This window comes from Lathamus discolor, chromosome 8, assembly GCF_037157495.1.
Source record: "Lathamus discolor isolate bLatDis1 chromosome 8, bLatDis1.hap1, whole genome shotgun sequence".
NCBI classification, from domain to species: domain Eukaryota; kingdom Metazoa; phylum Chordata; class Aves; order Psittaciformes; family Psittacidae; genus Lathamus; species Lathamus discolor.
The window spans coordinates 7,557,548-7,569,719 of record NC_088891.1 but is presented as its reverse complement, the minus strand read 5'-3'; the positions used below and the strand labels follow the sequence as shown (position 1 = coordinate 7,569,719).

Here is a 12,172-nt window from a genome sequence, read left to right as displayed (position 1 = left end):
GTGTGTCCTCAGGAAAGATGAATGGGACAGGGCTGGGGAAACTCTGCCCCAGGGACATGTCAGACCTAAGGGTTCTACATTAAGCAACTACATCAAACATCTTCAGTGCATGTATTCAGGCACTTTTAAGTCATTCCATGGCATGGATAAATCAATTCACTTGCACAACAGGGTAAAGAGGCTAAAGACCATATCAGTATTAAAATTACAGGAGAAGAAAGTAGAAATTATTACACTCTTTGAGCAAAACATGCCCTTTCAGTCACATATAAAGAGAATTTTTTGTACTGCTGGTATCATAACCCCAAACTGAATTCAGAATATAATCTAAAACCACTGTTCAAGGATATTTAATGCAATGCAAGCAATGCAAAGCAAACTCCCCTGAAATTTTCCTTCAGCCGTAAGTCACAAATGCCAAGAGGCAATTTGACTGAAATTATATGCACACTTTTCCAATGTAAGCAGAACAACCCTAGAGGGACCCAATGAAAGGCATTGAAATGGAACAATTCAAAGCAAGACTTGTGCATTAGTTTTGTTTAGACTGCCTTTCAAAGGAGCAGTTTTAGCGTCCCAGACCTGAAGAACATGACCAGGCAACACTCCTTTCTTTCTTCTGTAGTCTACTGTCTATTTAGACTAAAAGTCATGATGAACAATAATATTTTACTGTAAATAGAACCACCTCCTCCAGCACAGTTCAACTCAACTTCCATTTCAGTGGTTTTATTTATAGCAGTTCCTGGCTTTATAACAATGCTCCACACTGGAAATTTGCTATTCCAAAGCCGAAAGCAGTCTTCCGAGCACTCCAGCCAACAGCTCTTGTGACCTCTCTCTATAAAATGCTGCAGGATTAACAGTTGTGAATGGCCACAGCAGCTCTTGGAACATCTGAGACATCAGATGGAGCGCAGGCTAGAAACTCGGTCTTGGAAGTAGCTCCTGCCTCAGTTCATGTGACAATAAACAGGGAAAACAAGGGAAAGCCTTCCATGTGTTTGTTAATTTGCATTTAGGTTTTGAAGCTTTGTGCAGAACAGGCTGCTTTCTTCCCATTCAGACCCATTTGGTTTTGAACACCTATCACAAAATTATGCAAATTTTTCTAGAATTCACTCCCATGAAATCAAGGATTTATTCTTGCATCTCCCTCAGGTATTCTGTTGTGATAATATCAATGTCAAACCCAGATGATGCAAGGAAATTTATACAAGACCTTCTTGTAAAAGGTACTAAGCTGCTTCACATGTATTATGGTCACATCTCAAGTAACTTTACTCCTCTTTGAGAGCAACTGAGGAAGAATCAAGTGATTTACTGACGTTTACAAATTCAGGGAAGTGTCAGAGTTGGGAAGAGAGTCCATGACCTGTGAAAAGAATCTCAGAGTTGAGAAGAGCAATCTTTATGGTTGCTCACATCAACCACCTGAAATTCATTACTTTTCAGAAACAACATTCCTATAAAATTGAGGCCCTTCTGCAGAGTCACAGATTAAACGCTGAGAAAATAAAGCTCACAGAAGCATTGGTAACTTTTAACTTCAGTGTCCAAAACTCAGAGACTTCCGTGGCAAAGCAACAGACTAAACCTGGTATTTCTTTCACAGCCCCTCTGGAATCTTACTGCATCTGTTCCTTCTCTCTTTTCATGACCATCATGGCTAGGCCATCTCTAGAAGATGGGGTCATCAAACCTGTCTACCACCAGCTCAGGCCTCATTGGCATTTTAACATGAGTCAAAGAAGAGAGAAGTGAAAAGATGGGAGGTTGTCCAATTCCAAGAGGGAGCTACAAATCCTCCCGTCATAAGCCCCGCCACAGGCCTGAAGGGAAGTCTCAAGGGAGAGAAAGATGAACCTCAGCTGACCAAGCTCAGCCACCAACAGCCCATTTGCTGGGAGATAGCCAAGTTATTCATAGTGTTTGGTTACCAATGGCAATAAATTGGTTGCTTAACAGAAGTAATAATGAACGTCTTCAGCTCATTGAGGAAAGCCACTGCACAGAGCAGGAGTCGGCCTTTCCATGGGACAGATCTGCCCATGCTTTGGTTACTGTTGCTGAGGAGCACATCCGTTAGGCCACATGCTTATTAATCACAGAAAAACGATGGCAAAGGATGTTAAAACATCTCCTACAAAGCATAATCTCTGTGAGCTTCCTCCTGAATGAATAAAACGCCCTCCTTAACAGTGCCTTTCCCTTGTTCAGCTTTGCAAGGAAGAAGTATGTTAATAAAGAGGAAAAGATCAGAGACCATCACTGATTGACAAGAGCGATCGAAAATGTCAATACTGTTTCTGGCTGGCAATTAACATAATGAAAGCATGTGTAACGTGGCCTTTCTAAGCACATCCAGCTGCAGCCTTCCGAATGACTTTTTCAGCTGCAGGAATCCATTCAGTGATGTTGCTGAATTCACTGCAATGAGTGAATTCTTGTTATTGCCTCAATTAAGCTAAACTGAAAAATTTCACCTCATCACCATTTATTATTTTCTTCAGGAATGAGATTGGATAAATTACACCCAACTGCCCCCAACATTTAACTCAAAATAAGCAGCAACAAAATCCCCCAAGGAGAACAAGGATTCGCAAGTTTCCATGTTATCAACGTTCAGAAGAATCTAAACCGAGTGAGTTCTGCCTTTCCACCCACAATTCCATGCAGCAGTGAAACATTCCACATAATATAGGAAAGCAAGAGCAGGTACTAGCAAATTCTGCCTTGGGAAGGTAGCAAGATACATTTAATAATACAGATGAGAGAACAGGTAAGGAAAAACTGTGTTACTCACTGTCCAGCACTGGTTTACTAATTGACATTAGAGACATAGATTTGGTCAGTGGAGATGAAACAGCAGAAGAGCAGAAATTAAATCCTTGTGGCGGTGATGTCTGGTGCATCTGCAGAACAGAAAATAACCACACTGAGCAAATACGTGAAGAACAGCAGCACCATCCCAGCTTCAGATCAGTGCTCACATTTACAGAAATTCTGACTTTCAAACAGGGGGAAATGTCAGTGATCCCATTTAATAGGTGAGAAATGCAAGGACCATGAAAAATATGAACAGTGTCACACAGGTAAAATGCAACATTTTAAGTGTAAGATAACTATTCATGCAAGAAATAGTGAGCCTCTGGCTGCTTGATCTTCTTGCAAGGTATTACGAGACAGATATTGTCAACTGTCCGATGGCTGCTAGAATTACTGCTGTGATTCCAGTTCCTCAGTATAACTGGATTGTGGTAAAAAATCTGATGCTTAGCTGTGTGCTCTCCAAAAAAGCCATTCCTCAAAGCAAAAGAAGACATGAGAGTCATGACATGATAGCTCTACAGGACAGATCTTGTAGGACCTGTTTACTTGCCTTGATGTATAGCAGAGATTTTATGAGGTAAACGGACTGGCTGGCTAATGATTCTGGCATGAGCCCAGAAAATACTATGGCTGAAACTTCAAACTCAGAAATCCAGGGTATTTATAGTATTTAAGACTGTAATTGTTTCATTAATATAAAAAGCAGAGACTCTCATAGTATTGTGGCACACCAATAGTTATCACAGACTTCCAGTCCAGAAAGACCACTCTTAATATTCTTAATATGTAATTAAAATTTTGCTTAACTGTTGCTTATTCTAATGGGCCTTTTGATTTGGCTATGACTCTGAAAGGAAAAAAAATAAATCTTTATTTTCCTCCTACAATATGAAAATAAACCTGAAAACTTGAGCAGACAAATTACTACTTGGTACTTTGTGTATTTCCGGACTGCAAAAGGGAGCATAAGCATTAATTGCTGTAGCCTTACATCATCTCCGATTGATGGTATCCCTACATCCGTGCTAAAATGTTCGTAACTTTTCCATGATTATTCATGCAATCAGTGGAAGAAAACCCTAAGACTTTGCCCATCAACCATGTTGCCCCAGAGAACCAAGCAGCAAATTTAACACAGTGGAAATTCTTCCATGGTAGAGATGGAGGATTTTAATATTATACATATAGGGTGGGAAAACTTGAGGTTGTTTCATGTAGATATCTAGCAATAGCTGGAGAGCCATACCTGGTGATCGTACTCTCTCATTTCTCCTTGCTCGAGTTCTTCAGTGAGCAAGACCAGGGACCCACACTGGTTGCTGGCAAGCGGACTCCGTCTGAGATCTTTGGAGCTCAGAGAAGCTGCCTCCAAGTTCGTAGAGGGCTTCTTGTTCTCACCAGAGTCTCCAGCAAGGCCTTCTAGGCTGTAACTGAAGAGAAAGCATGCTGGTTAGATGCTAACAAACTCTTAGGGACCAGTGTCTTTCAGCACACAGCACCTTCAAGTATAGAACACAAGGCAGTCACTAACTGAACCGTGCAGGGAAACGCTGATTTTATTCCTCAGCATGTTACTTTTTTAATGACCAAGTGCAGGCAGCAGTGGAGGGGTTCCTGTTTTTCTGACCAAACAGCAACATCTTTGTACCTCTAACAAGACACAGTAGTTGCTTGAACAACTGTTCATACTCCTGGTGAACAGCCCTTCCTACTGTTTTTTTTCACCTTCTGGAGTGGAGCACAGGAAAATCTAGAAACACCTTAAGATTTCTGTAGTTCCACATATTCTCTTTACTAGCTTTTACTAGGCTCTCCCTTGGAATAAAGTCACACAAATTAAACTACCTTGTATTAGCATGGTGCTGCCTGTCCTGGACCAACACCCAACGTTCACGTCTGCAGACACATCCTCCAAATCTGTTTAGCACTTGCCACTGCACAAAGCTTTGGCACTGATAATGTCCTTCTTTCTGCCAAAGCTGGTTTCTTTCTGCTGATAGACAAGCAACCTCTACAGAAAGAGGTTAATATATTCTGTTCTCACCTACACAAAACACCCCCTCTTTCGCATGTGACTTTTTCAATTTGATGTATCTTCTTGACATTATCTCCGCTTCTACCCCTCCTGGCTCCTTAACCCCAAGCACTAATAAGCCCACTGCAACACCAGTTTGGATTAAAGAGCAAGCGTTACAGATACACCTCCTGGTACACTAGCACAGCTCCATGGCTGATGTTTGATTTGATATTCTCAAAGTCCCGCTTGTTTGAAGCAAGACCTATCCTGAATATATATCTCAACCTGAGGCTAACCATGACATCTCAGTGGCCAACAACCTGGCATTTAAACAAATGAAAGGGAAAAAACACTATAAACTGTACAGATTAAACAACCAAAAGAGCTTTAACTTCAGGTAGACTTGCATAGTGATGATTAATGTTCTGTATTCCTTCAGAAGCATTAAGTGGCTGATCATCAATGCAAAACCAGGAATAAACCTTGAATAAGAAGACTTAGTAATTTTTTCATGGTAATTAGAAAGAAAACTAGCTGAGGCATTTACAATTTAATCTGCTTTAGCAAAGAAAATTTTGACTCAACAATGTATATCAATAGCAGGCATCATAAAGTTTATTCTAAAACACCTGCAGAGAGAAGTCAGTCCCATTTCTACTTATTATTTATAGCAGAAGAGTATTATTTTCCTTGCAACCCAAGATGTTAACAGCGATGTTACACAGTACAGAAAAACCATCATGTAGTTTGTTGTGACACAAACAGCTCAAAACTGCAAATATCCACCATTAAAATAGTTGTCAGTGGGTGATTCTGATCTGTAACTTGTATATACAGACCAAACATAATTAAATATGCAACAGGGACAGATTAATTTCTTAATATCTAGTCTTCAGAAAAAGACTTTAATAATAGCTCTACCCACAACCAGCAAGAATTGCCAGAGGAAAGCTATAAAGCTATGAAATCTGGGACGCCGGCTTCCAGGCAGCATCAGGTGGAGATCTGACTTGCAAGCACCAATCTCAGCTCAGGGACTTTCTACAGGAGGTTCAAGCTTTAAGTGCCTGAGAAATTGTCATCTGTGGCTGTGAGATTGGGTTTTCACAGCAAGTTTCACATGATGAGTCTCCTTGAAGAAAAAACTAGATCTTTCAGTTCACAAAGAGCAAGTCTGTATGAACTCGAATCCCTTATGAGATCCATCCAGAACAACGCAGCACTGAATCACATTAACTCTTGTTTTGACTCTTTGGCTGCCACCATTATCGTTATGATCACTGCTGTGGAAAAAACACACCTTAAAATCATCATGGAATAGAGCAGCTCAAACCAACAATGAAGCTTCTTTAATGCTCGAGGCCAACAAAAAGCAGCCACCACCTTCACCTGCACCCCAGTTCCAAAGACCCATTCCCAGGTCTAAGTGCCGGAAAAGCAGACGAAGCAAACAAACACGTGCACGCTTCAGCCAGAGCAGCAGTGGAAAAGGCGACGCACGAAAAGCTGGCGACAGGGTGTTTGCAGTGCTCCTTTGCTGCTGCTGCACATTGATTTATACTGTACCTTCTACAAGTAAAGTCAGGACCCATGGCAATGAACTGTACGCCAGAGGGACACCAGCTCAAACTAGGAACATCAAAAGAGGCAAAGAAAGGAAAAGGGCTGTGATTATTGGATTGTTATGGAATAGGGGAATGTTAAAAGATTCTCAGTCTTGCATATCTTAAAATCCCCAAATTCATAAATAATGCAGAAACTACAACATACTTCTGGCTGCCACAACACACCAGTGTGCCCCAAGTGATGAAGGTTACCACCAAATGGGTAGCAGGCCAGCCGATGCTTCCCCCAGACTGACCCCCTTAGTGAGTATACAATCTACCAGAGAAACTGCTCCTTGTGGGGAGAGAAGTTTTGGGGGAAAACAAGGCTAAATGCACCCAAACCGATTTTGCGTAAGTAATCACACACATCCGTTGTGTTAGTAATGATTAGCATTCTTCTGGGACCTGTCATCCCCAGATCAGAGAAAGAATCCCTTAGATAAATTTAATCAAGTCCCCTCCATACAAGTATTAATAACCTGAGGCTACACTAGGGAAAAATAAGGAGAGAGTTACATTCTTAAGTGCTACACAGCAAATACATGAAGGAAGAAAAACAACAGGCTTGCCTTCCTCCTAGCTTGGGATTAAATCAGGTCCTCAAATAGTACTTTGACTAGAAAACCTTTCAGCTCCCATACCCCAAAGAATCCCATGTTGCATCCTGAAAGATACCAGAAATGTAAATATAGGACGCAAATATTTTGGTGGTTAATTTAAATACTGCTTTTGTTATTTTTTCCCCCTTTGCCAGTTTGTGGCCCAATTGCAGGTTTTGCAGACATGGAAAAATCAATCTTCTTGTCAGCTATCACGTATAAAGGATCCCTAAATCCTGGAAAAGCTGTCCAGGAAACATACGCTGTCTGAAGGGAATTTTGCATCAGCACACATCTACCAGAGCAGCACTGCACAAGTCCTGCTCCCAGCCCCTGGCCTGCAATCCGCATGGGCAGGAGCCTATGAAAAGGGCAGAACAAGTATAAGCACCCCTGGGCCAGGACTTGTGAATGCCCGAAGCCTCAGAGGGCACAAAGGAAGGTTTAAAGCCACTGACTGCATCACCTCATACCAAGTCCTCATACAGTTTCCACACAAAGTCCAACACTGGAAACATTCAGGAAGGGTTTGACAGCCTGTTTTCAACAGTGGGATTCAGATAACTGCTCCCTGCTTTGTTAAGGATGCTAACTGGGTGAGGATGCACCTGAAGTACCTGTGCTTTGCACCCCAAAGCTCCAGGTGTGCTCCACCAGTAGCTCTCAACACAGTACCACAAGCCTTCTTGATGAAGACATACCTTCCCATGACATGTCAATATTTCCAAGTACTTCACCATCATCAATCCAACTAAACCACCAATCAGGGCATGCAAAAAAACCCCTTTACAGGAGATCACCTGTGGAGAGGGGATGAGCTATTACATACATCAGCCTTGTGGGAGAGCAAAAACTGTTGGAATCACTTTCAGGCTGTTGCTCTGCAACTGGGGTTTAAAGAGGATTACACCAAAACAGTTGGGAGGCCAGAAAAAAGAGAGGATGCTATGAAAGAATTACCACACATTTCCGACATGATGAGGTATATAAGACTGTAAGCTCAGTGTTTCAAGATATGATGACTCTGAGTACTAACACAGCTCCTACAGAGGAGCCTGAAAAGACAACGGGTAAAAAGATGTTCATCTGCATGAGGTGAGAAGAAGAGCACTTCCTCCAGAGCACACAGTGATGCAAATAAAGTGGCTTCATAGAAGTAAAAAAGGATGCTATTGCTTGTGCTTTTTTTAAACAGTCTTTTTTTAAGAGCCCTTTCCTGAACTGTACAGCACTGCTCATATGGCTTCATTTATGCTGATGCATGGTAAGACCCAGTGATTTCTTTGGTAATAACATAATGGTAACAACTTTTCCAGATGTGGAAATATGGTAGTTTGTTTATACACACGCATAACCCCATCCATTTTATGGGAAATAAAATCCTGAGTTAATGTGCTCCAGGAGCAGAGGTAGAAGATGGGGGAGATGAGAAGATGTTAAACCATTGACGGGAAGAGGTTAAACTTCTCTTTTTTTAGCCTAAAAATGTGTAAGTGTGGATGGTCCATGTGTCTGCTATGTCAAAATTAAATGTCCTATGGTATATGTTAATAGACATCCCAAAGGTTACGTGAGTGAAACTGCATGACTGTGTGATGGACGAGAAACTAAAAAAAGTGTGCTATGCAGAAGAAAAACACAAAGAGAAGTAAATGTGAAAGATGGTTATAAAAAAAACCCCTAAACTCCCCCAAACCAGCAAAAGAGCAAAATTAAAGCCATTTAATTCAAGCAGCTTCAGATCTGCAGAGTATTCTCCAACTCTGAGATCGTGCCTGATGCATCCCCTCCCAAGGTAACCCTCCTGCAAGTCTTGGCAGGAGTCTCCAATATGCTTTAGATCTCAATTACACACAGGTAATACTTGTAAGTAAACGATTATTTTAACACAACTCCAAATCTTACACATGGCAAAGGCCAAGAAAATGATGTCTAAGATTTCTCCACATTATTAACATAACATATCCTGGGGAAAATGCCTTGAGCATTTGCTCTGTGGGTCAGAAAAGCTGCCCTGGGTCAGACTGGAGAGGGAAAGCAACCAAGCGGGATGCACAGCTCTAACGCCAACGCTTCCACGGGTACTACTACAGGTTTACTAACCAGGCAGTATGGAGTTAGTAGACATTCGTACATAAAACAGTTAGTCACGTTAATTGGCTTTGTACCTTCTCCTATGAATGGGAGGCTTCTTTATACCATCCCCCAGAACTCGCATTGAACTGAAAATGAATCATGGAGAGTGGTCAGCAGCTTGAATGGAAAAAAATGAACACACAGCAGCTGAAGGAATAATATCTCCAACACACGAACAGCAGAGGGAATGGATGCACAGGGAAAACAAAATCAGATACTAAAGGGAATAATCAGTTTTTCTTTTCTTCCTCTCTCTTTTACAAATAAATCTAGGGTTTGCTTGAGGTTTTTTTGTACAGAAAGGCCGTTTCACAGGCATCGACCCTATCGCAACTTAACTGCTGCCAAAGCCAGGTCGGTTTAAAGTTGAGATAAGGACAAGTATTTGACAGAAGCTGTTCACAACCACGCTTAACACCGGCTCCAGTTCTGCAGAGCTTAATCCATCAGTGAAAAATGCCAGCATCTCTTTCCTCAGGACCAACCATAAAAACACTGCATCATTGTTGAAAGACAGGCATTGCAAATCCGCTGTGAATGTCAGGAATTAACTGAAGGATGAACATCCTTTTGTGGAAGTCCCGTCAGGTTTCTTTGTATCTTCAATAGCAAAATGTAGACATGAGGATTATCCGCGAAGTGCATTTGAAGAGAAGGGGGAAGCGGAGGGGAACTGAGCGTGTTTTCACATTTCAAGATGATTACATTTTGTCTGATCTTTTCTGTGAACATTTATGCTCATCCCTCTTACAAACATAAAACACACAACAATGGAAAAGACCAAATCCTACAAAAGACTGATTTTCCACAGGTTCTCTGAGTCCTGTATCAGCAGCTCTATTTAAACTTGACTTAGCTACCTTTGCCATAGGGGAAAGACTATTATTGGTGTGGATGGGGGCTGGACCAAGTCTTTGCTAGGGCAGGAGGTTCCTCTTAGAGCTGCCATTCCATTCCTCTTCCTGGCTGTGCAGCCCAGTTTTAATCCTTGGGTTGGATTTGGTGGCAATTACACTTTACTTGGTTCATTTTCTACTCATTCAGTGAGTACAACCTGCTCACTTAGGGTGCAAAGAATTTGCCACGGGTGCCCAGAGGATGAGAGGGGGTATGGACAAAAGGTGGCAGGTGGTGGGAGCAGCGCAGTCCTGTCCATCAGCAGGACAAATCTTTGCTAAGCCTTGTGCTCCGTGTTACTTCACTTCAAAGGTTTACTGAAGTCAAGTTACAATAACAGGATTTCTCCTTTAAATGGAAAACTATCTACTGCATGTGAAATAAATGAATAAGCAAACACCCCGAACCTAACTGATTTGTATGAAAGTCACTTGTTTGGGCTTCAGTTCCTCAGTATTTGTTGTTGCTCGCTAAGCAACCAGAATCATATCACAACAGCCACGTATGAAAAGAACAAACCCACCCCCCCAACCAATCCAAATTCTTTTGTAACAGAAACAAAACCAAACAGGAACCAAATCAGCACCAGAGACCCACCCAGCTTTTTGGTTTGAATTAACCTGTGACAGCCATCGTTACGTAGCAGCAGCTGTATGTAAGAGCATATGAGAACAATTACTCTTCCTTTAACTCCCATTTTCTTACATTTACAACGAATGTATCTTCCCATATTGGGAACAGCCTCCAAAGTCTGACACAGGAGAATTTAACCCCAGCTGTTAACTGTTAGCAGTAATTGCCAGCTATGCAGGTTATTACCCTCAGAAATCTGTATAAAACAGGTCCCATACTTAAATCTCTCCAAATGAGTTTATGAGCTTACGGACTCATCCTATCACAAACCTGCATGTATACCTTCTGCTGACTCTTTCGTAGCTTTAAAAAGAGAGGTAGTACTTTATGTGTTTAAATATTACCTGGGGACTAGGAATGAAGCCAAAAAAGGTGGCAGTGGTAAACAACAACAATAATAATAATAGTGATAATAAATCTTTCACCCTATGTTACTTAGAGGGTCCTGAATGTTTCTTACCATTGGCTTTAAAATCTAAAGGGTCTATGACATTCCTTTAGTGATACCCACAGCTCCTAACACGTGAAGGATGCACATGTCTGATGGGAGGCTACTGCCTCGCACAGGATTTTCCAAATGGGTCAGTAACAATTTATTAGGAACCCATTGCAAATGGCCAGTTTTAACTCAATAGCATCACCAAATGCAACAGCTCCATCTATCTTAGAAGCAGAGCTACGGCTATAAAGACGGCAGCAGGCAGCCTGGAGAGCGGCACTGCGCTGCACACCTCGGCTTGCGGCCCCTGTAAGCTGCAGGTTTACACTAGAGGGACAGGAGGATGTGGCACCCTGACCCTGCTGAAACTGTCCATTCCTGCTCTAAAAGCACTGCAACACAGTAAAAACACTGGCCAAACCTCCACTGGTTTCCAAACACGCAGGGTTTAACCTGAAGCATCCATCAGCCCAGATGTTGAATGGTGCAAAGTATGGCAGGGAACCTTATACCAACTACTCTATTGGTGTGTATCTTCCTTCGCTTCCTCTTTTTGCCTGCTGAGATGGCACCGTTTCTCCCTACAATCACTTTTCTCCACACAGTCAGTGTAATTGACACACTCAAGTGGCTCTTGCACCTTTCCTTCGTACCTTCTGAAAGAACAAATGGAAGAACTTCCCTTCTGAATCTTCCTGAGCACCACTGGGGACATCAGTGATGGGCTAGGTGACACTTACTGCTCAAGAGACTCTAAGGTGGACCAGTTCTGTGAAACAGGGACCACCCATCTCACCACTACGAGAAGCCTCCACACCTCATTCATACAACACTGGTGCCTGTGCTATCTCTTAATACAATCGGAGCAATCACGGTTGTGTTTATTTTGTGATCAATGAGATTTAACACTCCAATCATTCCTTTAACAAAGCCCTTCCTAAAGAAAGAGGTAACGACAGTTCAAACGGAAGACTTGTCCCAAGGTAATGCCATTTATCTGGAAAGCTCAAGC

The 12,172-nt window shown here is 41.9% G+C and overlaps 1 protein-coding gene across 10 annotated transcripts in view; it reads right to left on the bottom strand.

The window, feature by feature from the left end:
• The window catches only part of AKAP13 (A-kinase anchoring protein 13), a 212,980-nt gene that overhangs the window by 40,614 nt on the left and 160,194 nt on the right, over nucleotides 1-12,172 (bottom strand). For 8 of the 10 annotated variants that reach the window (XM_065688843.1, XM_065688844.1, XM_065688842.1 and 5 more), the window contains 4 exons: nucleotides 9,224-9,277; nucleotides 6,416-6,478; nucleotides 4,079-4,262; nucleotides 2,807-2,915 (listed from right to left, as the gene is read on the bottom strand). In XM_065688843.1, the coding sequence (XP_065544915.1) occupies nucleotides 2,807-2,915; nucleotides 4,079-4,262; nucleotides 6,416-6,478; nucleotides 9,224-9,277 (410 nt within the window). The remainder of the gene's footprint in view (nucleotides 1-2,806; nucleotides 2,916-4,078; nucleotides 4,263-6,415; nucleotides 6,479-9,223; nucleotides 9,278-12,172) is intronic. The other 2 variants (XM_065688849.1, XM_065688852.1) reach the window with 1 other exon arrangement.